Source organism: Peromyscus eremicus, chromosome 10, assembly GCF_949786415.1.
Source record: "Peromyscus eremicus chromosome 10, PerEre_H2_v1, whole genome shotgun sequence".
In the NCBI taxonomy this organism is placed as follows: Eukaryota; Metazoa; Chordata; class Mammalia; order Rodentia; family Cricetidae; genus Peromyscus; species Peromyscus eremicus.
The window spans coordinates 8,771,223-8,797,172 of NC_081426.1; the positions used below are offsets into that span (position 1 = coordinate 8,771,223).

The 25,950-nt window shown below is 46.5% G+C and overlaps 1 protein-coding gene across 1 annotated transcript; it reads left to right on the forward strand.

Moving 5' to 3' along the window:
* On the forward strand, nt 1-24,948 carry B3gnt2 (UDP-GlcNAc:betaGal beta-1,3-N-acetylglucosaminyltransferase 2). The gene is made up of 2 exons (XM_059274987.1): nt 1-193; nt 22,391-24,948. Exon 2 carries the CDS (start codon nt 22,400-22,402, stop codon nt 23,591-23,593), a length of 1,194 nt encoding a protein of 397 aa, XP_059130970.1. The 5' UTR covers nt 1-193; nt 22,391-22,399; the 3' UTR covers nt 23,594-24,948.
* The last annotated feature ends 1,002 nt before the right edge of the window (nt 24,949-25,950 follow it).

Sequence of the window (25,950 nt, forward strand, 5' to 3'; positions counted from 1 at the left end):
GCGGCGGCGGCAACAAGTGCTGGAGCTGAGGCGAGCCGGAGCCGCCCCGACCCCGCCGGGCTGCCCGTCCGCGCCTTGCGCATGGAGCAGGAGCGGCGGCGGTCGCGGGGCTGAGCCGCAGGCGCGGCTGGGACGTGGATGCGGCCGCGGTCTCCCGCCCCGCCCCGCCGAGCTGGAGCTGCCCCTGGACAAGGTAGGGCGGGCCGGGTGGGCACGGGCCCTGCGTCCCCGCCCCGCCGCCGCCGCCGCCGCTTGCCAGTTCCGGCCGGTGCGGGCACCCTGCGCTCCCGCCGCTCCTCTGTGGCTTCTGTGGTGGCGGCGCCTTCGGGTCCTCCTCACCTCCCCCAGGCTCCTCACTTCCCCGGCCTCCCCACCTCCCGGGTCTCCTCACCTCCCGGTCCGTCTTCCCTCCTTCACAGCCTCCTCACCTCCTCCCCACTCTCCACCTCCTTCCCGACCATCTCACTTGCTCGCCCCCCAGCACCGGCAGGGAGAGGGCAGTGACCCCGGGGCCGCGCTGCACCCCGCGGGGCGGGAGGTGCGGGCCTGGGCGGTGGGGGAGCGTCGCGTGCGGTGTGCTGCCCCGCCCGCCCGCGCACTGCGCCGGTCTCGGGTGCCGCAGGGGCAGATCAGGTGTTTGTGAGCCGCTGGTGGCCGCTTTCCACACTCCCCCCCCAACCCCCCCAGCCGCTGGCACTGTTACCTCCGGGTCCCCAAAGACTGGTTTCTGTGAAACTTCGGGAGAACCTTTGGCTTTGACCTCTAAAAAAAAATATTCCACGCCGCCCGCGTTGAATGATTAACCAGACTCAGGACTCAGGAGCTGGCCCTGAGACTGGCAGGTGGGCGCGCCTGCGGGGCGGGGACCCTTCGGGGGACGTGACACCCAGCACCTGGTTAATTGCACTCGCCTGGGGTCCTCTGAGCTCCGGGGTCTTGGGTGGAGAGGAAGCTCGGTGGAGACGACTCTTTAGTGTCACGGTGTGCGAGGTCATCTTGGAAAGTATTGCACACATTTAAAACCTGGGCTGGCTGCAGGGTGGCTGGTCTTTGCCCCCCTCCCTGAGGTGGTCGCCTCGACGGTCCCAACTTGGAAGACTAATGGGGACGATTAAACCTGTTCTTCTGCCAAGCACCCCCACCCCCACCCCGCAAGCTGTGCTTTTCAGGTTTCGAAGCCAGTGGGTGAAAATGGGCTTCCTGTTATAACAGATTCTTTCAGGGGGTTTGCGTGTATTTGGGGGAGTGTTTTGTGTGTGTAGGGGGGGACGAAGGGGGATGGTTCATGAGGAGGCCACTGGACCTTGAGTGGAACTAGGCGATTGGGACCAGGACCCAGCCCAGAGCGCACTCCAGTGGGGTTCAGACCTCGCACCGAGAGGGACCTGCCCGAGCCCCCCCCCCCCTTGACTTCCCACCTGACCTAGTCGACTTCTGTTTCTTTTCTAATAAAGATTATGAAACGGTGGAATTTTTTACGTACAGTCCGAGAGCTCTTCATATTTGATTAGGTTTTAAGACCAAAGAAGTGTGCTGGAGCTGGAGCCCTGTAGAACTTGCCGGAGTAATTTCCGCCCTTTCCAGCGCGGTGGTCTTTTTTTATCTGCTCGGAACTTCTTTCCCAGCGTGGAATACTGCTTTTTCCCTCGGGACTCTGCCTGCCGCTCTTAATTTAGTGTTTTGTGCAGATGGCAAATACAATAAACTGCCGAATTCCCCGTTAAACTTGACTGAGTCCCTTCACCAGTCCGTTTCTCTGCCACGTGCTGTTAAAAGACTAGTTAGTTTTTCTGTATGAGCCTTGGTTCCCCTACTTAGTTTCGGAACGGGATACTTGCTTTGTAAGATTGTTTTTGAACACAAATAGGATGCTTTAAGTACTTAAAGAGATCACAACGAAGTTCGCGCTGGTTCAGCTTCCGCTTGCCAAAAACAGTGATCTGTTGTTGGAACGGTTCAGATGTCTAGCCTGGAATCACCGAAGCTTGACAGATGGAGATAGCCGCTTTTTAAGACCTAAGGAATGAAGTAGTCTTTGAGAAAACAAACATAATTTGCTTATGAATTGCTTTCACCCAGCCCACGTGCTTTTGAAGGCCTGGGCATAGAGATGGCTTACGGTTTTGAAGATATCATTCAAAGCTAGACATGGTGGTACATGCCTCTGATCCCAGCACTCAGGCAGAGGCTATGGAGTCCCCGAGTTCCAGGCCAGCCTGGGCTATACAGAGAAACCTTGTCTCGAAAAACCAAAAAAATTTTTTGTTTTTTTAGATTTCCCAAATTCTAATATACTAACAGTTATGCTAAAAATGGAGAAGGGGAAATGGATAATTTACTGTTGTTTCCACTAACTATACTGTTTGTTCAAATGTGTGCATGTGCTTAAGGGTTATATTAGGAGACAAGATCCAAATATTGCTCATCTTAAAATGATGCTGGTTGGTTTAAAAGTTGGGATACTCTATATTAGAAATTTGTGGGGCTTTTTTCAAATGATGGAGAGAAAGGATGAGTCTTTGTTTCTCAAACTTTGAAATTACGTTTTTAAACCACAATTTAGGGTCAGGTGTGGGACCTGTATCTTTAATCCCAGCACTTGGGAGGCAGCTGGCAAGCAGATTTCTAAGTTCTAGGAGAGCCAGGGCTACATAGAGGACTCTCTAAACAAACAATAATCCGTAATTTCAGATCTCTGTCAGACCTGTCTTCACATTGGATGGGTGCTGTTAATTTGTCCTAACTCATTTAATGAGCATAATATTTGACTCTTTGGGCATTTTAAAACAGCTTTATTGGACAGTCTGTTCATACTTCAAAACTTAATAAGGATCGTTCATAAATATGAGATTTTGCAACCAGGCTAGTATTTAGTAATACAACCTATTATAAATTTGGTGGTATAGTGGTATATAGATTACCAAAACTCAGAAATTATCATAGCAGTCTTTTGTCTTCTGTAATTGCTCTAGGGTCAAAAAACATTGTGATCAGTTGTCTGGCATTTTTTTTGGTGTGTGAGGTGAAAGAATGGAGTGAGGCTGGACTCTATCCAAAGCGGTATTTCCTAATTGCTTAAAGAAATCACCCAGTGAAGGAGATAACCCCAGCCCAGCTCACCCTGCACTACCCCAGATGTAGTTCCAGCTGCCTTCTCCCCTTCAGGAGTGGGTGTTTGATGGCTATATTAAAATGGTAGGATGAATATATGCCTCTCTGGAGAGGCAATTACTGTTTGGATAAGAGGCGTGTGCATGTGTGGGGCGAGGCTTTTTGAGAATTGATGTAATGATTTCATCATCATCTGCTGGTAGAGAAGCTTTGCCAGTCTGAACAGAGCCTGAGAACCATTTACGGTTTGATGGAGGACTTGTTCCTGGGCATCCTGGTGCAGTTACTACTGGAAAAAGTTACTCCTCCTGAGTCTCATATTTGTTTCAACTGTATGTTGCCCCTATTTTGAGTTTCTTACTTTTGCTGCCAGCTTTGTTTGCTTGGCATGGCTTCATATTGTAACAAGACCCAATGTTTTTGACAGCCAGCATTGTATCTGATTAAATAGATGCATATTTTAACATTTATGCACTTTCAGGTGTCTACATTTTATGTAAATGTAATAAATTATTATAAATTGTTTTGTTTCTCTATAGACATTCCCTTCAGTTTTTTTCTTTTGGTTTTTTGTTTTTTTAATTCTCAGGGGAAATTCCCAGTAGTCAGGAAATTGATACTTTCCACTTTTCATTCTGTGACATTTTAAACTAGGTTTATTTAGGTTCTTCACATTTTTTTTAAACAAACAAAAAAAATCCTTACTAACCAAGGTAATCGGTTTTAAGGATGTAGGCTCTCTGAGCTGTGAAAAGGTGGTTTGATTAGTTAGGAACAGGAACTTGGAGTCGATTGCCTGAGGTTTTTCTTTTTGTTAATGGCACAGTGGTGTGTTTATGAAGAAATGGGAATTTCGGCTATTCCATGAGGCTCCTGTGCTCACCCCTACAGGGTGACGTCATTGCAGATGTCACTCACAGCCCTGTAGGTTGGTTTTACCTGCCCCCTAGTTAATCGGAATCAGTCACAGCATATGTAGTGTTTTATAAACAATGGGGTTTGAATCTGGTTTTACCACTAGCTTTGTGATTATGGTGAGTTGCTTGGCCTCCCTGAACCATGAGATGCTAGGAAAATTAAAGCAAAGGATACAGCTAAGATACCTGGGTGAGTGAGATACCTTAGTGAGTGTGGGGTCCCTGCCATCAAACCCGACCGTCGGAGTTCAATCCCTGGACCTCATGGGCTTGGTGGAAGGAGAGAAGCAACTCCTCCAGGTTGTCCTCTGACCTCTACCTGTGTGCCATGGCTGATGCTCACATGTGTGTACTCATACATGCAAATTTAATAAAACACCAGCACTACACCTGGGACAGTGATAGCTAAAGGAATTACATATTCTCTGTTTCAATAAGCTACATTATAAAAGCTAATTAAGTCTCGTTTTGAGGCTTGGAACTCAGTATATAGATCAGCCAGATCTTTAAACTCTGATCCACCTGACTCTGCCACCCCAGCGCTGGTATTAAAAGTGTGCAGCCCCACGCCTGGCTGACGTAGGGCTTTTATTAGAAGTTAGAAATAAAATCTGTTGATGAATACCTTGCTATGGCATTTAGTTTAAATAAGATGTGTTCTTAAAGTTGATGACCTCCTATTTTTCCTAGATTTATCTCTGATAATCCACACTGAGATGTCCCACCCAGAGCTGTTTGGGCACCTGCATGGTATGAGTGAGCTTGTAAAAGGCGAGGTGATAAGTGCTCCTGAAGTGCCCTGACTAAGCACCCTGAGTGCTCAGACAGCATTTACCACTTCATGTTTTGTGAGTGAATTGTTTCAGAAGTGAGAGCACATTGCCAGTTGTTTTAATTGCATGCTTCCTTCTGGCCATTTAAATCACTCTGCTGTATCAGTGCACTCCTGTCCTGTGCATGTTAATGGGTACTTCTCATTCTTTAATTGCAACATCAATGATACTTTGCTGTTTTTTTTTCCTAAAAGGATCTTTTTACTTACATTTATTTAGAAATGATATTCAAGATCTCTTAAAGGAAATTGCCTTTGGTTGCCCTGCAAGTTAAGGATGACTCCTGTCACCAGCTTCATTTGTACCCCTCTAGGAGCTCACCTCTGCATCTCAGCATTTCTGGAATGGCCAGGAAAGCATATTGCTGGGTTAGGTGACACTGGCCCCTGTGGGTCTGCCCGACAGGGTGCCTGACAGACGTAGCAGGCCTTTGAAAACCCTGCACACCCCGGCCTCTCCTGGGATTGACTTCTTTGCCCACAAAAGCTGGCACATTTTTGCTAGCAGTGTTTGAGGGAACGGCTGCTCGGGGCAGCTGTGTTTGCAGGTAGATCGCCGTGGTTCTGGGTCCTGTCTGGGCTGTTGGGTCTGGAGAGTGCTCGGCCAATAGTGCTCCCATAGAGGGTTACAGGATCCCATGGGAGCAGGCTCAGCAACCTCCTACCTCAGCTTTGGAGAGCAGGAAGGTGGGAAAGGCCATGCAGAGACAGGAGTTGGTGAGCGTTGGGAGGGCCATTGGATGCTCTTGCAGTTGTTGATGAAGATGAGCTTGCACAGAGAGGTGGCTCAGAGGCCTGTTACAGTTTGTGTCCCTGCAGGACTGTCTGCTTCCTGTTACATGGCCTGATGGGTTCTCACGAGCTGAGGATCCTGTAAAAATCGAAATGTCTGGAGGTCACTTCTGTGCTGACTCCTCCTGTCTCTGTTGGAACACCAGAAGTTCTGGTGTCTCCCACGGGAATGTTCCACCTTTGTTCCTCTCCCCCATTCCCATCCTGGCCTTTGACTCTTGTGCCCACTGCTCCGCTCAGTGGCGTCAGTCCTCCCCTTCTCTGGCCATCATTCCTCTTTGCTCAACATACTTACCAGCCTCTTCAGTGAGCCTGCAGCCTTATTTTTATTGTCTATTTTAGGCACTGCATGTTGGTATTGGTTCACTTCTCCCATTACTTTTGGGAGGGAAAATCTGAGGGCCTCAGAATGGGTCCAGGGTTATAAAGTGTACGTTGCATTTGACAGAGGTGAGAGGTGAAAAAACCAACCCATAGGGGATGGGGTGGCATTTGGAAACATTAAGGAAGGTGTGGAGGAGGGTGTGAACCCCCAGGCAGGTCTGATTGGGTGGAGTCTGGGGTAGTGTCTAAGAGGGTCCCAGCCCAGCAACAGACTTGGCCCAGCTCTACCGAGGTGGGGCGAATTTTGAGGACTCTGGCCAGGATCCAAAGCTGCCAAGAGTCAGGAGAAAGAGGTGTTGCGGGGACGGGAGGGCTGAGGTCATGACCAGCAGTGTTGGGCCTGGAAGTCAGCAGAACTCAGGAACTATGACAGTCTAGAAGGGAGGGAGATTGGGAAGGTCCAAGCAGGGGTAGGAGCATAACAAGGACAGTATGCCTGTGACCACCCAGAGTGCAGACGTTTGGGATTTGCTGTTTTACCCTGGCTCTAAGGGAGCAGTGTGGGAGTCTAGGACAGTGGCCTTGGGGCAGGCAGCATGACAGCCCACTGGGGAGTTTGCTGAAGTTGTTTTGACTGTGGCTGACAACCAGAGTTCTGGCAACCGTGGCAAAGGTTAAGGGGCTGTTTCCTACCCCTTTGCAAAGACAGGGTACATCCTTAGGGTTGCCTGGTAACACGGCTGTAATCCAGCACTGGGATGCAGAAGCAGGCTAATCTCTGAGTTTTACATCCAGCCTGGTCTACATAGGGAGTAAGGCCAGCCCAAGGCTACATAGTGAGACCCTGACTTCAGACGCCTTGGGGGGGGCACATTCACACACAGGTGGGTAGAATGAATGCTCTAAGTCTTGACTGCGAAGGCGTTAACATTCTAGCCAGATTCTGTGACCCTTGAACCCCACACTTAAAATTCATGTTCAGGTTTTTAAGAAATTGTTTATGTTCTTTGAAATGCACTTTGAGAGGGACGTGTGTGTGTGTGTGTGTGTGTGTGTGTGTGTGTGTGTGTGTGTGAGAGAGAGAGAGAGAGAGAGAGAGAGAGAGAGAGAGAGAGAGAGAGAGAGAGAGAGAAATGGACCCTTTAGGTCTGGCCTTAGATTGTCAAGGGGAAGCTCAGTGATGTTAAAAATCAAATTATTTGAATTATTTGTCTAACACTAGAAAGGATCCAGGTGGGTGGGTGTATTGACAGATGGCACCTCTGAATCTTTGAGCTTGGCAGTAGAGAGTTCAACCAAAGATGGAAACTATTTAGGGAGGGGACCAATAGAAAATGATACAATAAGAGATAATGCTGCAGCAATAAAAGTAACTCAGGTTAAAGGTACACCCTACTCCTGTAGCTCCTGAATTGTATTAGTCTGCCCGGCTCTGTAGGGCATGCTGGATGCTCAGCCTTCTTATGTGAAGGCTCATGGGGGGCTTTGAGAGTCTTGAGGTCCTGGGGCTACTCCCTGATGGGCACCAGATGTACCCTGGTTGCTTTGATTGTTGAAATGGGAGACAACCATTTTACTTTTCCTTGCCACATAAGGAATTATTCCCTTCAACGGAACTTAGAATATCTCCCACGAATACTACTATTTTTAACTGAATGTTTTCTTTTGAGTTTTTGTTCTCAAGGTTCTGGTGGGTCTGCTTTGAAAAGAAAAACAACAACAACAACAAAAAAACCCAACCCCCTTTATAATGGAAACTTTCAAATCGGTAGTGTGGTGAAGCCTCTGGGGCAATCCTGCTGTTCTTGCCCCACCCTGCCCATATCCTGTCTGCCTTGGGCACTGAGCAGGAGGGAGAGGGAAGGGCCCCTAGGTGGGGTGAGGCAAGCCAGCCCAACCCTGGAGATGGCTGCAGCTCTGTGTCCCTACAGCACATGCTGGGGTGTAACTGAGGTGACTGGAATCACCTGTAAAGAGGCTGGGGCTGGGTTTCCAGGCTGTTGTTCTGCCTTGTGCCCGTATACTGAATGAACACTAATTTTTCTTGGCAAGTGGCCAGAGAAAGGTACATTACTATTTCACCTCTTGAAATATGTAGCCATTAGTCTTGGTTGAATTACTGAATGATTTCTCCATCCACCTTTAACAGGACTTTTAGATGAAAGGCCAAAATGTCACTATTTTGAGGATGTGTATTTTAAATCCATATGCTTTGTTTTTATGTTTAAAAACCTTAGCTGAAACAGTCTGCAGATATCTCTCAGTAAGTAGTTGAAGTCCAAGCAGTGTCCAAGAGGCTGGAGGAATCAGAGATGGGGGTTGAGAGGAAGGATGGCTTGTTTGTGTTACCCCAGGGTCACATTGCACTAGGAACATAGTCTTCTGGGAGAGGATGGCCCCTTAGCCTAGAGAAGGGGTGGCATTGCAGAGGCTGCTGCATGCGTAGGATGATGAGTGATGCCTGACTTTTATTAGCAGAGTGCTGGGGAGCATCCATCTTGTAGGGCTGTGGGGCGGGGGGGGGGGGGGGGGGGGGGGGGGGGCGGGGGACTACAGTACAGCCTCTCTCTGGGCTCAGAGCCAGTTCAGCTTTCCTGAAGCTGTTTGGGAAGCAGGCCTGGCAGGGAAGGTACATCCAGGGACTAGATCGTCTCTTCCTTAGTGGGATGGACCCCTCGTGATTATACAGGGCCCACAGAGGAAGGTGGAGATTGAGCCTGACCCTTCAGGGATTGGGTAGAGCTGAGAAGCAAGAGATCCCCAGCAGCTTTGAGAGCAGCACTCCTGGCTGGACAGGGGCCAGACTCTGTGAGAACACTCAACAAGGATGGGAGCGGGGGATGGCCATCTCCTCTCCACCCCGCTACTCCATGCTGTCCTAGGGGCAAAGGGTGGAGAGCATTTGGGTTTCTAGTTCCTGCTGCCTCCTGCTTCTCTCGGGAACCTCAGGCAGGTTTCTGATCCCAGGGGCCAGCTTCTCCCTAAAGCGAAGAGACTTAGTGACTGCTTTCTTGGCTTAAGCATTCTGTGGGCCTTTGGTATTCTTATGGCTAGGAGGAACACTCAGTCAGTGCCTGAGGACGACTTAAGTGTGCAGTTTGTTATTTGAAATTTTCTATTTAAAGTAAACCTGGACCGAAGTTATATACAAAGTAATGAGCGTCATTATTCTATTTTATTTTGTTACTTTATTTTGCCTTGCTAAGAATGGAACCCAAGGTCTGGGGCATGCTGGACAAGTGCTCTGCTACTGCGCTGTATCACCAGGCTCCATTATGGTTTTCATGCTCAGGATTTTGTGTGAGCCAAGACCTATGTATTCCAAACTGACCTTGAATTTACTGTGTGGTGGAGAACTTCCGATCTTCCAGTTTCCATCCCTACTGAGATTACAGGCATGCATGCACCACTACCCCTCGTTTGTGCGGTGCTGAGGATCAAATCCAAGGCTGCTTTCGTCTAGGCAAGCGCTCATCCAGCTGAGCCACATCCTCAGCTCTCAGGCCTGTTTTCAGAAGAGTCAGATTGCTGCTCTCTAAGAGACTAAAGCTGTAAATCAAGGAGCCCTGGAATCTCAGACTGCCATCTCTTCCTTGGTGTCGTCTTCACAGTAACCAAGGACATGGTCTTTTAGGAGAAATGTGTCACCAGAACGAGAAGTTGAGACTTCCCACAGCAATTTATTAAGTTATTTAAAATAAACACAATGAATGTCATTGGTATAAGTTTAAATATTTATTGAAGTTACAAAAGAAGATAATTATTAATGTGCTCAGTGTAGTCCCTACTGGCAGCTCATTTACACAATGCTTTCCTGAGTTTTAGAGGTTGTATCTTTTATTTGGGAACAGAGATGCCTTCAAACTATTTCACAGGGCATAGGAATTACCAAATATAATTTGTTAGACTTGAGAAAGGCAGAGTTTGCCCATAGAATACCTATTGGGAATAACAGGTCTGTGGTGTTGTGTGTTTTAAGGCAGAGTCTCATCGAGGAACCCAGACTGTCTTTGCACACACTTGTGATCCTCCTGACTCCCCAAGTGTTGGAGTTACAGGTGTGACACCAGGCCTAGCCTTATGGAGGTGATGGAAAATGTTTATTTTTGAAGTTTTTACTTAATATGTGTATGCATGCATGCCACATATGTGGATGCCTAAGGAGGCCCAGAAGGCTTTGGATACCCTGGAGAGGTGGTTGTGAGCCACCCCATGCTCCACCTCAGATGCTGGGAACTGAGCCTGGGTTCTTTGGAAGAAGAGTCAGTGTTCTTAACCACTGAGCCATCTCACTATCCCTTAATTGAAAATTTTTAGAAGATTTACTTTTATTTTAAAGTGTGTGTGTGTGTGTGTGTGTGTGTGTGTGTGTGTGTACACGTGTGAGAGGGAAGAAGGGGGAGAAAGAGAGAGGGGGGACATTTGCCGCTGGGGCCCCCCGGGGCTGGAAGAGGGTGCAGAGCCCTTGGAGCACAAGATGATTGTGACCATTCTAATAGTTACTTTAGTTTGCTTTCCTAATTGCTTTTACTGGCTTTTGAGGGTATGAGTCTATAGAAATGGGTAGCCAACTCCCAGCCCATCTCTACACTAAGATAACCAAGTCAAGACCAGTGGCCTCTTATTTCCAGAAGCAATTACACAGTTTATATAATGGGATTCTGTTTCTAGTCTAGTGCTATAATCTATGCTTGTGCATTTTTATTAATTTTTAATTGCCTTCTTCCTCCCTTTCCCTATCCCTCGGGCCTGTGTGTGTTTATAGACCTACTTAATTGTGACTGTTTCCTGAGAGGTATTTCAGGTATCTCCTCTGTCTTGAGGATGGTATCGGATAATGTCCTAGTAATATTAGTGAGGTATTAAATGGAAGAGGATTGTGGCAAGGATTGGCAAGTAGCCAGCCAAGGACTAGAGAGGGGAACTTATGGCCCTTGGATGAAGTTGACCAAGAATGATCGTGTCAGGCAGTGTTGAAAAGAGTAAGCTTCCCCTGAAGCCATGAGTGGCTACGAATACTTGTTAACTCTGCCAACCTGGGAGGTGAAGTCTTGAGGACCAGGAGCTCAGGTCATTCCTTGTTCGGGAATTCAAGGCCAGCCTGGTTAGACACCCAGTCTGGAAACAACAGAAAAGTTTTCCTTTTAGGCCCTCCTGTTGCCTCCCCTGCCCCTGGAGCCTGGTATGTTCCTGTCCTCATATTTGTTGTCTGTGGAGTGGCAGACTGACAGGAGAGAAGGGTCCTGGTGTTCTGTCAGACTTGCAGTAAGTCAGATAAATGTGGAGGAGATGCCAGAGGGAGAAGCAATAAAAGCCATGGGGTGGGGACTGAGAGGTAAGACAATGGACGTTTTGTTTTGTTGTGTTAATGAACCAGAATTTGTTTACTGTGCAAAAGGACTTTGTCACCAATAATTCCCACTGCAGACTGACAGTGACATGTCGATTCTCCCTGTGGGTGACTTCAGCACAGCAAGGCTCTTGTCTCTGGGGCCTCTGGTCCTCTTCTGTAAATGAGGTGAAGGATCTGTAACCCTGGTCTAGGAATTAGTTTTCTCTGCACTTGGTCTGGGCTCTGGAAAATGCATGTGTGTTGTTGGGAAAACATGTGAGTGTGCCTGGAACTGCCTCTAGTTACCCTTTCTGTCACAGGCTGGTTATTTTCGGGGCAGGTGAGACTAGGTTGTGGCCATACTGGTTCCCTCCAGTCAGGCTCTGCTGCTGGAGGGCAGCTGAAAGCTAAAAGTTCTAACAGAAGGTTTGCACGAACATGTTTGTGGCTGGGCTAGTGTAAGCCTTTGCCAATCTTTCATTCTTTAGTGTGAATGAGTAACTAATCAAGAGAACTCATGAGTCATAAAACCCATGGCATGAATGATGCCTCTTAGCAGACCAGTGTGCCTCAGTCCAGAGATTGGTACCTAGTTGGCCATTTGCTATATGTTGTTATTATTATTTTTTAACAAAAATTCAGTCCTTGGTTTTTCTTAGAATTATGTCCCTTCAAGTATCAACAAATGCTGTGGTTTCAGTTTCTCCATTATTTAAGAACTGCTCTTCACTAGAGAACCCTGTCCTCTTTGAGGCTGTTGATGGGAGCAGACTGTACAGGAGCACAGCCTCTGGGGTGGGTTCAAAGGTCAAAGCTCACCTCCACGGGGATTAACTCTTTGTTCTCAACCTAATTGCTTCACTTTTGGGAGCTTTAGTGAAAACTAAATGACATGAGAACATTCAGACAGAATAATGGGCAAAGGGCAGAGTAGGAAACTTAGGAAGTTCATGAGAAGATGATAAATGAAAACCAAGACATGTTCTTTTCTGGTGAAGTTAAGGGCAATGTCCTAGGGTGACCTTGTGTTCCTGTGTGTACTGTGACAAAAGACAGTCTGGCTTCTCCCTCTTCTGGGTGTGGCCACAGAGCCTCCACTAGCTGCTAAATGACTTCAGAATTGTGTGTTCTCTGTGCCATTTTCCTGAAATGCTCAGAAGATGGGAAAAGATAAGTGGCATGGTTATCACTTTTTATCGTAGTTGGGTCGGTCACAAGGGTCCGTCCACGTTGTTAGTTGGCAGGAGTGGTCCTCTGTGGTAAGGTGTGCAGAGCTGAGGAGACAGACTGCTTTCTAGAAGACATGCCATTTCATGTCTGTGTATGATACAGCTGATCAGTTTTCACTTTTAAGCAGAGGTGTGAGAGAAAGCTCAGTGCTGTAATCTGTCTGGCAGCCCAGCGCAGCATCTGTCAGGTTAGCGTTAGCGGCAGGTTTCTCTGGCTGGGAGAACCCCTGGGTCCACCAGCTCCTGCCCCCTCTGCCTGTAGTTGCTTTGTGCTCCACCCACTCTTGTACGCCTGCTGCTCGCATGCTTCTGAAGTTAGCCCTGCTGTGCAGCCCCCTCAAGGCCTGTCTCATCCCTTGCTGTCCGTTAAAGCCCTGCCTTTTATTGCCTCTGCTCATCCACTGAGCAGGACTCTGTTTGGTGGCCTCTCCTTAACTCCAGAGTTGCAGGAACAACAGCATTATGCAGAGATGACCCTGGGTTGACGGTGTAGAGACTGTCAGCTTGCACTGGTTCATTGGTCACTTACCGCCTCTGCTGCAGGTGCCTGACCTCTGAAAGTAGATCTGACCCTTTAGCTGTTTCCTTTACTCTCTTGGTAAGTTGGTGGTTCTTGCTCTGCTGGTAGGGTAAAGAGATTTTCTTTCCTGGGTTCTCGTCTATAAATGATGAGTATGTGGTTCTCTTTGGAATGTTGGTTGCTTTTCTCACCCTCCCTGGTGCCAGGGCACAGCTTTCCCCAGTACCTGGCAGTGCCGTGTTCTCGCTCTGGCAGCATAGTGAAGTTGTGCGGCTGAGACACTGGTCTGTACCCAGCCCTCGTGTGCACCCACGCGGGCCCCTGGGGCTGGCTGTGTAGTGAGCTAGCCACCTAAGCTGTGTCCTGAGCTGCACCGAGCCGCTCTGGTCGCCTGTAGTGATGTACAGCTCCAGGAGCACTGGGACATTTCCTGAGATTTCCTCTCAAATCTGACACTGACCACTATTTCTGAAGCTCAGGTCCCCATACTCCAGAAAGTCTGTGCTTCCTGTTGCTCTTCAGTACTTAGGAGAATGAGGTGGATTTATGTAATGTACACATTTCATGTAATTCACTAGCCCACATGTAAGTGGCTTTTCTGATATCTTTTTGAGAAAAGGTTATATGTATTTAATTGGTCCAGTTTCTACTTTATATTCACTGTTTTCAGTGACCTTGTCAGATGCTGAATGAATGCCTTTGAGGCACTGTGTCTTGGTGTGTAATAGTACATCAGAGACCTTGCCTGGAGCAGATGCCTATGTTTGGGCCACCCTGACCGGGAGAGGAAAGTGAGCTTGTGTGTGTGTGGGGGTGTGGGTGTGTGTGTTGGGGTGGGGTGAGGGAGAGAAGACTCCAGCTCCAGGAGCAGGGAAGACATGAAGTGAGGCTGCGTTCAGTAATGCCTTGACTTCACTGGGGAGCTGCATGAGCAGGGAGGTCACGTGTAGGCTGGTCAGCTTGGGTGTAGGGCATTGTAGTGAGCAGTGAGCTTCAGGTTCTCGGGGTGGGTATGGGCTCAAGGCTTGATGAGTGGAGAGGGGACTAGGAGGAGATGTGAATGACAAGATGGAGGTAGGAGCCCAGGATGTGACTCCTGGGTAAATGTAGGGAGCAGGAAGAAGCAGGGAAAGAAATTCTGGGGTTTCCCCATGCCCAGAACCTGACCTTCTGCAATGTAAAATCCAGAGAAGCAGTGTCTGTTAGACGTTCTGAAACCATTCAACGCTAGTTTCAGGAGTTAGAAGTGTTAAACATGTGCCCTCCTTTTGGAGGTTCAGTGGGTGGATGAAAATGTCTTAGTCAGTGAAGGACAGAACTGAAGAAATATGCTGTATTTAGAACTTGGTGCCAGAAGCAGGAGCCCCAGAGGAGAGCTGTTGAATGACATGGTATGTAGTGTCTCATTCCCATTTTACACAGGAGGAAGCAGCTTGGAGAGGTCAAGGAAACAGTCAGCACTGATTAGCCCAATGGAAGATGTCAGACCAGCTTTCAGCCTGAACACGGGTCTAGGTTATCTCCATCTGCTACCCCTGTTTTTAAATTACATAATCTTTCCACTGAGGAATGTACCGTTCTTTTCAGCTCTATTAAAGACAGGGCAAGGTGACCTGTTTATTTTCCCCTCCTTTTCTGAATGTCCTGCATGTGTTTATTTGAAGGATAAATACAGAGGTAGATTTAGTTTTTTGTTTTGTTTGTGGTGCTGAAGATGGAATTTAGAGTTCTTGCATGCTGGACAGGTGCTCTGCCACGAGATAAACTCTAGCCTGGTGATTAATTTTTTTAAAACGATAAATTCCATTTGAGCAAATTGGCCATAATGGGTTGTAGAGGAATAGGTGAGGATGAGAATATGCCCTGCCAGACACTGTGGTCTGCACTTCTGCCTGTGGAGACATGCGGTTAAATAGACTTATTGGAAGTACTTTTCCCTTTTAATTTTGGACATGAGAGGAAAACTAGTACCTGGGAACCAGTTCCTTAGACTCTGCCTGTTCTGTGGCTTGCAGATAGAAAACACTGGCAGGCACACTTTCCTAACCTGGTGCCATGGGGGATTCCTGAGGCTCCCCTGCCCAGGCCTTCTGGCCCTGCTGATCACTCTCTCTGGTAACCTGCCATCTGCCATTTTGCTGGAAGCTTTTCTCCCCACGAACCACTTAGCTGCAAACTGTGTCTGCCTCTGTTTGTTTGAACAGGGCCCAGAAAAGGCTGGCCAGGAGCAGCCACAGATGGGAGGTGAAGGTGTTAGAGAAACAGTCCTCGCCAGGCTCCCACAGCAGCAGGGCACGGGAATGGACAGTGATGAGGAGCGTGCTTGGGCTGGCTCCTCTCTCCTCTGTTCTGAGACTGGTCGGATTTGAACAGCAGCGAGCAAGGCTCCGTTTAGAGGCCTCTGACTCCTTCTCCTGAGTACAATCATAAGTTGGACTTCTAGCCTTGTCTTAGCCTGATTGGGTTGGGGTGACTGATCACGTCTACTTTATTAGAAAGGTCCTGCCTTTTTTTCACTCTTAACATTGTGTGTTGGCAAGATTTCTGTGCTAAGTAGACTTCAAAGCAGAAAAGTTTATTTGGCCTGTGCCAAAAAAAGAGGTTTATTTAGTCCATGCTCACTTTGTCACATTGCATTTGGGCCTTGGTGGCTCCATACATCATGGTGGGAGCATGTAGCTGAGGGAGCCAGCCACCTAATGACAATCGGAAATGAGTTGGAGAAAGAGGAATAGATTGGGTCCCACTTTCCCAACTCCTTCCCCTAGAGCATACCTCCGAAAGGTTCCACCAGCACTGAGTAGTGGCGAGGCAGGGGACCAGGATATTTGGGATCCTTGGTACTGTGGGCAGTGCGAGGCATCTTGGTGCAGGCGTTAGGTCTGGCTTGGATGTGTTGCTGGCATTGTCCCTGGTTGCCTGTTGTTGCCTGAGACCCTTGAAATGGGGTCATGGCTCAGTGAGAACCGGTTGTCAGGGCTACCCTGGTCACCATCAGGTGTTTGCTGACCAATAGCTGCATAAGTGTGTACATATCTTTTAGAACTGGAAGGAACCTCTTAGCACCTTGAAGGAAGGAGGCTGTGGCCTGCGTAGAGTTAAACCGACTGGGCGTGGTAGTGCCATGGTCTCCTGCGAGTGTGTAGGTAATAGGCCAGGACACAGCTGCTGGTTAGTACAACAGGAAAATCTTAAAATTGGTGCCGTTTGACAACCGTGTTTTATGTGGGGAAAAAGAAACTAAGACACAAAGTCAAGAAACTGAGGCCCCAGCATCTGGCTTGGTGAAGGTCACAGAGAAAGCGGAGGGTCCCTGCTCTGTCCTGATGGTATGGTAAACCTTTCTGGGTTCCAGGGCAAGTCTGCCCAGCTCAAATCTTGACTCCCAACACTGGCCAGGAACTGGGGAAACTTCCCTCATTTATGAGAGGGCCAGCGTGGGAGAATTCTTCCTGCCTCTTGCATCTGATTTCTGACTTATGGTACTTCTGTGGGTTGAAATGTATAAATATAAAATTTTAATAATTTAGTAATTTTAAATAAAATAATTAAAAATTATCTAAGATTAATCACTGAAAATATGACTAGTGCTCCTGAGTTCTTTTCACTCATGGTCCTGCACTCACTTGCATTGAATCCCGGCCTAGCCATTAAGCAGCTGTGTGATCTGGGGCAGCAGGTCCAGTCACTTTGTGCTCAGTGTCTCCATGGGCCAGTGAAGGGAAGAGCATTTAGAAGAGCTGCTTGGGAGTATTGCCGGTTCCAGGTGCCAGCAGATGGATTTCTTACGTTCCTTCTGTGTCTCAGAGCCTTTCTAAAAAGTGGCATGGCACTCTGAGCGAGGTGTAAGCAACCTGGGTGGGATTCGGACAGAGCCATGGGAGGGTGGAGGCAGGCTTGGAGGGTGGAGCCAAGCGTTGGGGCTTTCTGCAGCGGCTCCATATAAGAATGGCGGTGGGGGCAGCGCTAAGGAAGCTAAGGAAGCTTCCGCAGTCTCCGTTACAGTTGGTGTTATTGCCCCGGTGGCCATTAGTGTGTTGTACTTTCTTGGGGCATTCGTGTAGCTTGGGCACGGCAATTATGTTTGATAACACTTTCTTCTATGTTTGGTAATCACTTTCTTGCCCCAGCATCGCCTTTCCAAATATTTTAGTTGCAAAATAGAAAGGAAGTTCCTTTTTTTGTTAAATTCAGTTATAGTGTTGTAGAAGTCTGTTCCTAGCTGGGTGTGGTGGCGCACGCCTTTAATCCCAGTACTCTGAAAGCAGAGGCAGGCAGATCTGAGTTCGAGGCCAATTTGGTCTACAGATTGAGTTCCAGGATGGCCAGGGTTACACAGAGAAACCTGTGGGGTGGGGTGGGGTGGGGTGGGGTGGGGAGGGTCGTCTCTGAAAAGTATCCATCCCTGTTGGAAAAAAATGCAAAAAGTTAAAATTTTGGTGTTTGCGTACAGAGTTTTTCCTTGAATTCTGGGTCTCATAGGTGGTGGTGGTGGTGGAGTTGTGCCATTCCTCCAGCTTTGGTGTAAGTATTTCTCAAATTCTTTTAAAGCAATGTAACTTCCTGGGGGGAAAACGCCAAAGCCACAAAATGGGCTTTATGTCTGCAGTGGGAATTACTTAACTACTTAAGAGCTTTTCCCATGTGTTTTTTTCCTTCTTCTTTTAAATGGGATCTTTGCCTTATTATCTCCCTTCTATGAACTTCTCTTACAAGAGTCAGTGTCTAGGTCACAAGTAAGATGCCATCTAATGCTGGGGGGATATGCAGTTGAGAATCTGGGTTTTTTCATCCCTCCCCTCAGGTAAGTTTGAAGAATACCTGTTTGAAATTGGTGGAAAGGGTTCCTTCAAACCTTTGGGGACTAGAAGTCTTCTAAGAAAGGCTGGCATTTCCTGAAGGGCCCAGGAGCTTTTCTGCTCTCCTCTTTTCCTTTCTTCAAAGGCTCTAGGCCACAGATGTGTGTAATACTAGACCCCAGGTCTCCAACCTTTTCATTCTTGAGCCAACCCCCAGACTTCACCAGTTACCTGGGGCAGAATGAGGTTGTACCAAATTGAGAAAAGAATGTGTGCAAAGAGCCCACTCCGGGATCCAGCTCACCCTTGAATCTTAGGTGATACTCAACCCCATCCCTATTTTCTTTACTCATAAAGTGGCATCCTGTGAGCTTGGCAGGGGGTAGGGTGGGGTTGGTAACAGCAAATGGGGTAATAGGAAGATGCTCCATAGATGACCTCTTGAGCAAGTACAGTTGAAAGGATGGTGTCCCTTCAAGTGCATTTACATGTTCTCAAGAAGGATTAGTGGACTGGAGAGATGGGTGGCTTAGTGGTTAAGTACACTGGCCGTTCTTTCAGAGGACTTAGGTTTTGTTCTGAGCACTCACGTGGTGGCTAGCAACAGTCTGTAATTCCTGTTCCAGAGGATCTTAGCCTCTTCTGGCTTCTGCAGTGTGTGCACAGATATACATGCAGGTAAAACACTCATATATATACATACATACATATATATACACACACACATATATACATACACATACATATACACATGCATACACACATACATACATACAAACATTTGTACATGTATGTATATGTAGATACGTATGTATGTATATGTATATAAATATTCAATAATTTTTAAAAAGAAGGACTGATGGATTTAGGAGAAATGTCTGACTGGATTTCAGTAATCCCTGGCCCCACAACCTAGACATGTGGCTTGTTGGTTTACCTGCAGTCATTTTCCTCTTACTTATACTGCATCTTCGGAGAATTCACTCTAGAATTTCACAGCCTGCTATGTTAAAAGTAGTGTGTGTGTGCTTCACTGTCTTCTTCTGTAAGCTGTTGCCTTTTATTTACTGATATTTCAATTTTTTACTAAATTGAAACTATGTCTAAGTGTTCAGCTTTTGCCTATAATTACAGTGTGTACAGTTTTTGTTGTTTTGTTTTTGGCTTTTGGTTTTATCGAGACAGGGTTTCTCTGTATAGCCCTGGCTGTCCTGGAACTCACTCTGTAGACCAGGCTGGCTTCAAACTCAATAGAGATCCACCTGCCTCTGTGTCCTGAGTGCTGGGATTAAAGGCGTGTGTAACCACTACCTGGCTTGTGTGTACTGTTGTTGTTGTTGTTGTTTTCCTGAGCACCTTCCCAAGTGTTTTCCTCACGATCGTTCTCTCTGTTCAATCCCATACTTTTCCTTGTTACCTCTTTCAGAGGAGAAAGAGCCCACAAGAAAGAGACTAGGAGTTCTGAGGGAAGCCCCCTCTTTGTGTGCACAGGTGCTTGTGGACATACAAACATTTACCTGCCACAGCACAATGTAGGGGCCGAGACTAACTGCTCGAGCTGGTCCTCATCTTCTGCGTTGTGTGATGTGGGCTCTCTTTTGTGGTGGTGTTGCTGAACCCAGAGGTTCTGTGACCAGTACCTGTCCTCCTCTAGGAACACAGGGATTACAGGCATGCTGCATGTGCCCAGCTTCGTGTGGATTTTAGGGGTTCAAACTCAGGTCCTCTGCTTACATAGCAAGTGCTGCACCCTCAGCCCAGAACTACCAGTTTAAAGAGAACCATTTTCGGGGGGGGCGGCGGTGGCGGCGGCGGTGGTGGCAGCGTGGCAGCGGTGGTGGCGGCGGCAGCAGCACACACCTTTAATCCCAGCACTTGGGAGGCAGAGGCAGGCGGATCGTTGTGAGTTCGAAGCCAGCCTGGTCTACAGAGCGAGATCCAGGAAAGGCGCAAAGCTACACAGAGAAACCCTGTCTCGAAAAACAAAAAAGAAAAAAAAAAAGAGAACCATTTTTGGGGCCTGGAGAGATGGCTCAGTGGTTAAGAGCACTTGCAGAGGACCAGATTTGGTTCCCAGCACCCACGTGGCAGCTCCTAACCATCTGTAACTCTAGTTGTAGGGTAATCTGATGCCATTTTCCAGCCTCCATGAGCACCAGGCATGCATGTGGCACACATGAGTGCATGCAGGTAAACACTCAAAACACATAAAATGAAAGAATTTTTAAAAAGAGAATGGGAACCCTTTATTTTTGAATTGTGTCTTTTGAAAAGTCTATATTGGGTGTGTGACCCTGTTTCCAAAAGCAGTCAAGCTTAAAGGTGTCTGTGACTTTTCTAAATTAAACTATTAATTATTTATCAGCATCAGATACTAACAGGATTTTGTAAGATGTACTCAGAGTCGGCCTGAGAAGGATGTGGGCAGTTAGCTACTGTTCACCCCTGTGTGGCCAGGGCTGCTTTAAAACTATGATTAAGGGGGCTGGAGAGATGGCTCAGAGGTTAAGAGCAATGAATGCTCTTCCAGAGGCCCCGAGTTCAATTCCCAGCACCCACATGGTGGCTCACAACCATCTGCAATGAGATCTGGCACCCTCTTCTGTATACATAATAAATCTTTAAAAAAAAAAAACAAAAAAAAACTATGATTAAAAAGGCAGGCGTGTTTTGTGCTTTTCTTGTTGTAGTATAGGCAGCTTTCCTTTCTGCTGCTCAGAGGTGGGATCCTGGAGAGCTGGGAATGGGGGAGTGGCCTGTGTGAGTGTGTCACTTTCTCATGTGCAGTGGCCTGGGGAGTGGTGGTTTGTGTTTTTGTGGAGCTGTTTTAGATCAAAATGAAAACATTGAGACACTCGGGAGAGACCCTGTGCACTTGAGCTTTGGACTTTGGGCCCTAACAATATAGCAAGACTCTGCCTCCACAACAAACTACCCAAGACAGACTCTTGGATTTACTAAGTTGCTCTTTGTATTTGATGAAGTTTGGTTCCTGGATTCCCTCAGACATGAGAGTTCGTGGGTGCTTAAGTCTTATAAAATGGCAATTTGTATATAACCTGGCACTCTCTCCTGGGGTACGTGTAGTTTGTTGTTGTATGAGAGTCTGGTGTAGCTGATGCTGGCTTTGAACTCCTGGTCTCCTGCCTTACCCTCGTAAGTAAGTCCTGGGAATAGAGCTCTACACCACCGCTCACAGCTCCCTCTTGTGTGCTTTAATAATCTCTCCTTTACTTAGGATGCTTACTTGCTACAGTGTAGACACTGTGTAAATAGTTGTTATACTGTATTGTTTAAGAAAGAGTAGCAAAAAGGAGTCTGCAATGTTTGTTAGGCACAGGCAAGTTTGGTTTCCTTTTTTAAAAATTTTCATTATTTTATTTTGTATGTACGTACGTGTGTGTGTGTGTGTGTGTGTGTGTGTGTGTGTGTGTGTGTGTGTATCTGCATGTATTCCTATCATGTGTGCCTAGTGCCTGAGAAGATGGGAAGAGAGCGTTAGATCCGCCAGAACTGGAGTTACAGATGATTGTAAGTTGACATGGGTGCTAGGAACTAACCCTGGGCCCTCTGCAAGGGCAGTAAGTGCTTTCTCTGCAGAGCTCTCTCCAGCCCCTTCTGTGTGTTTGCTCTACAGTTACACAGGGCTTAACTATGAGCTGTCTGTAGTAGAGCCGTTCGACAGTCCTCAGCACAGACTACTAGATATATACAAGCGACAAAGTAGCCTTGAATTCCTGTGATCTGAGCGGTCTGTGATGGAAGTTTCTCAGTGTTCTCAGAAGAACAAATCCTTTTCTCCTTGGAACTTTCGGTTAGGAGCCAGTGGACCTAAAACAACCCACTAATTTGTATTCTATTTATGTTAGTAGGTTAGGACATAATTCAGTGTTGGGTCTGCATTTTTAAAGAAATGACAGAAATTCAGAGTAAATGATGTGACATTGTATGTAGTGTCATGTAATATATAGTGATGTTGTGTGCACCTGTGCATATTGGATCACAAAAAAATGATGAATTATTGGCAAGTTAGTTTGCACAGCACTGATTTGTATGTACCTTTTTAATTAGAGTAGTTGAACAACCATGAAGTTATTTATTTACTGATGCTTGCCTCTATCCACTGAGTGTCTAAAATAATGTTGATAGTTAGCCATTACTTACATAGTGACTGCAGTGGGCCGGGCATGATTTCAAAAGCCTTGTATACAAAAATCATAGTTTCTACAACCATCCCACTTTATAGGTGGAAAATTGATATTTAATTTGAACCAGAGCTAGTGAATCTGGAGTCCTTATTCTAAAACATTTCTTTTTGCGAAGACTTTAAAAAAAAAAGAATGGGTCTCACTGTGTAGTCCTGGCTGGCCTGGAACTCAGTGATTCATTTCCTCTTGAGTTGCTGGAAGTAAAGGCATTTGTCACCATTGCTAAGGAGCTTTCATGAAGCTCCTTAAAAAAGTAAGAAGACCTAAAGTGTACATGGAATTCAAATTCAGAGTTAATTAATATGCTTCCCTAACTCTTATTCCAGATATGAGAAATGAGTGTTGGACGTCGAAGAATAAAGTTGTTGGGTATCCTGATGATGGCAAATGTCTTCATTTATTTGATCGTGGAAGTCTCCAAAAACAGTAGCCAAGAAAAAAATGGAAAGGGGGGAGTAATAATACCCAAAGAAAAGTTCTGGAAGATATCCAGCCCTCCCCGGGCGTACTGGAACCGAGAACAAGAGAGACTGAACAGGTGGTACAATCCCATTCTGAACAGGCTGGCTAACCAGACAGGGGACTTGTATATGTCTCCTAACACAAGTCATCTGGGCTACTGTGAACCTGACCTAAGGGTCATGACAGCTGTGACAGATTTTAATAATCTGCCGGACAGATTTAAAGACTTCCTCTTGTATTTGAGATGCCGAAATTACTCACTGCTTATAGATCAACCGAAGAAATGTGCAAAGAAACCTTTCTTACTGCTGGCAATTAAGTCCCTCATTCCACATTTCGCCAGAAGGCAAGCAATTCGGGAGTCTTGGGGCCGAGAATCCACAGTGGGGAACCAGACAGTAGTGAGGGTCTTCTTGTTGGGCAAGACACCCCCCGAGGACAACCACCCTGACCTTTCAGACATGCTGAAGTTTGAGAGTGAGAAGCACCAGGACATTCTCATGTGGAACTACAGAGACACATTCTTCAACCTGTCCCTGAAGGAAGTGCTGTTTCTCAGGTGGGTGAGCACTTCTTGTCCAGATGCGGAGTTTGTTTTCAAAGGTGATGATGATGTGTTTGTGAACACTCATCACATCCTGAATTACTTGAATAGCTTATCCAAGAACAAAGCCAAAGATTTGTTTATAGGTGACGTGATCCACAATGCTGGGCCTCATCGGGATAAGAAACTGAAGTACTACATCCCAGAAGTCTTCTACACTGGGGTCTACCCACCGTATGCAGGGGGAGGTGGATTCCTGTACTCTGGCCCCCTGGCCCTGAGACTGTACAACATAACTGACCGGGTCCACCTCTACCCCATAGATGATGTTTATACTGGAATGTGCCTTCAGAAACTGGGCCTTGTTCCAGAGAAACACAAAGGCTTCAGGACATTTGATATTGAAGAGAAGAATAAAAAAAATATTTGTGCATATATAGATCTGATGTTAGTACATAGCAGAAAACCTCAAGAGATGATTGATATTTGGTCTCAGTTGCAAAGTCCTAATTTAAAATGCTAAGGTACATCTGCGCTACCTACATTTCACACAGAGGCCTATCCTGTCTAGTTCCCACATTGTGCTTTCACAGTAGGGCGACTTCTGTGTGAAGCCATCAGCCTTGATGAGTAGCATCTGGGCCTTCAAGCCCTTCAGTTCCACACCTTTGTGGCCAGAGAAAAGCTGAAGATAATTCACCATGGCAGGATGATTAGTTCTGACCCTTCTTCTGGCTGCCGGTCCTCAGTTTCTAATTTTTCCTTCTCCAAAATCAAGTTTAGAATTTGACCGTGAAGATCTTTTTTTGTCCTTGTAATGGTATACTCCTGTTTCCATTATAACTGATTGGCTAATTTTGATTTTGTAGGGCATGATCTGGTGTTTTTGTGAAATGGAATTATGTTTATTTTCATAAGATTTTGGTCGATTTTTAAAATTGTCTAGAAAGTAGACTGATGTCGAAATTCCTGTCACCCCAACAGTATTCTCCTTGTTATTAGAACCCGTCACTTTCTTGACAAAGGCAAGTCACTGTGCAGCATGCGCAGTTCATCTTGTCTGGCCTCAGGCCGTGAGAAGGGCAGAGGATTTTCTTTTACTTGTGTTTGATTTGCTGGGTGGTGGCATGATAGCTGACCCAGTTTTAGTGTTTTGGAAATCCTGAGTGTGATTCTCTAATGGCCAACTGAACACTGAGTAGCCCGACAGCCATGTGGGTTTGTGAATGTTCACTGTGGGTCAGGGAAGCATTTGTGACTTTTGAACTTGAAGTGAAAAGATGGAATTTGAAGGCATTTGCTTATGTGGTTTGTCAGTTTAAAACTGCAGGACTCTATTCTTGCCATATTCTCACACTTTGCTTAGATGAAGCTCTTCGGGTAGTGATGCTTCCCTCTCTGAGTGTAGAAGTGCCTGTGTTTTTATTTATTGTTCAGATCAAAGACCAAAACATTTTCTTAAAAAATATTTTGTGTAATATTTTATTTGTATACAGTGTTGTTTGTGAAATATTTAACTAGAGCATGATATTTTATTTTATTTTTCTCATTTTTTAATTAGTTTTTTGAGAATTTCATACAACGTGTTTTGATCACATTCACTTCCCCCAACTCCTCCCAGATCCAGCCCCCAGCATGATGTTTTAAATGTTAAGCTGTAACATATGTTGAATAAAGTTAACTCTTATTTTTGAAATTTAAAATTTGGATTGGGGGTATGAACTGCTAAAGCCGATGAAGTTCTGCCAAATTGCTGCTTACACCTTGTGTCTTGTAACATGCTTTCTTGAAATAGTTTTGTGTTTTAGAGGGTTCTCATCTGTGCTACTGGGGACTGGGGAAAAAAAGGGGAAATAAAGTGACTGTATTTTTTAATCATCATGTGTAATAATTATCTTTCTGTTCTTGTTTTCTTGTGTTTATTACGTCTTCCCCAAGCCCTCTCTCCCAGAAACTGTTATATTAACTGTCTATCTCTGGGTTAGCCACTGCTGCATCTCTAGTCTCAAAATGCTTCCCAATTAAGTCATGGAAAGGTACTGTTTGTGGCTTCCTGGCAGCTGTCCATCCCAGCCAATGCTTGCTCTCTCTGAGAACCGCTCTTGGTGTAGTCCTGGCTGTCCAGGGGCTCACTATGTTGGCCAGAGCGGCTGCTCCTCCTGCCTGCAGAGTGGTTGAGTTAAAGGCGTGTACTCAGCTGTCACCTGCCTGGAGCCCTTGCATCCTAAGTGTCTGTAAGAAGGACCCAGACACTCCCATCCAGTGGCTTGCACTGTTTTTCCCAACCTGTCCACTACTGCACACCTCCATGCCCTTCAGAGGCCTCCCTGATACTGACTTGAGTAACGTAGATCTGGAGCACCTGCTTCTGTCACTTCTTTAAAAACATGTGAGAGGTATAGAAAACTCATGCCCTCTCCTTGACTTGGGACCTTTCAGAAGCACACTCTAAGGTGAGGCTTCTAGTGTGTGTAGTTTTGGACCTGGGAAGGGAAGGCAAGCTGCCTTCTGGGACTGGAGATCTATTGAGAACCCTGGAGGGAGTGCAGAATGTATAGTCACAGTATCTGAAGCCAAGGGAGCTGGGCTGTTTTCTAAAACAGCTTTGTCGATGGCGTAATTTTTCACAAAGTGTGTACACTAACTTAAAAAAAAAAAATGGGCTGCAGGGTTACACAGCCACTCTTACTATAATGTACTCCAAAAGAAATTTGGTTGAACCCTGACAAATGTTAGCTTTCTATAGGATTTCTGTTTATTTGATAGTCTTACCGTGTGGCTTAAGGTGCCCTTAAGCTGTTCCCGTCTCAGTTTCTCAAATGCTGAGGTTACAAGGTTTGAGGCACCATGCCTGGCTGTAGACATTTTTCTCTTGCTGTT

Excerpts from the sequence above, each read along its gene's own strand:
- B3gnt2 (XM_059274987.1), top strand. The coding sequence starts at position 22,400 with ATGAGTGTTGGACGTCGAAGAATAAAGTTGTTGGGTATCCTGATGATG.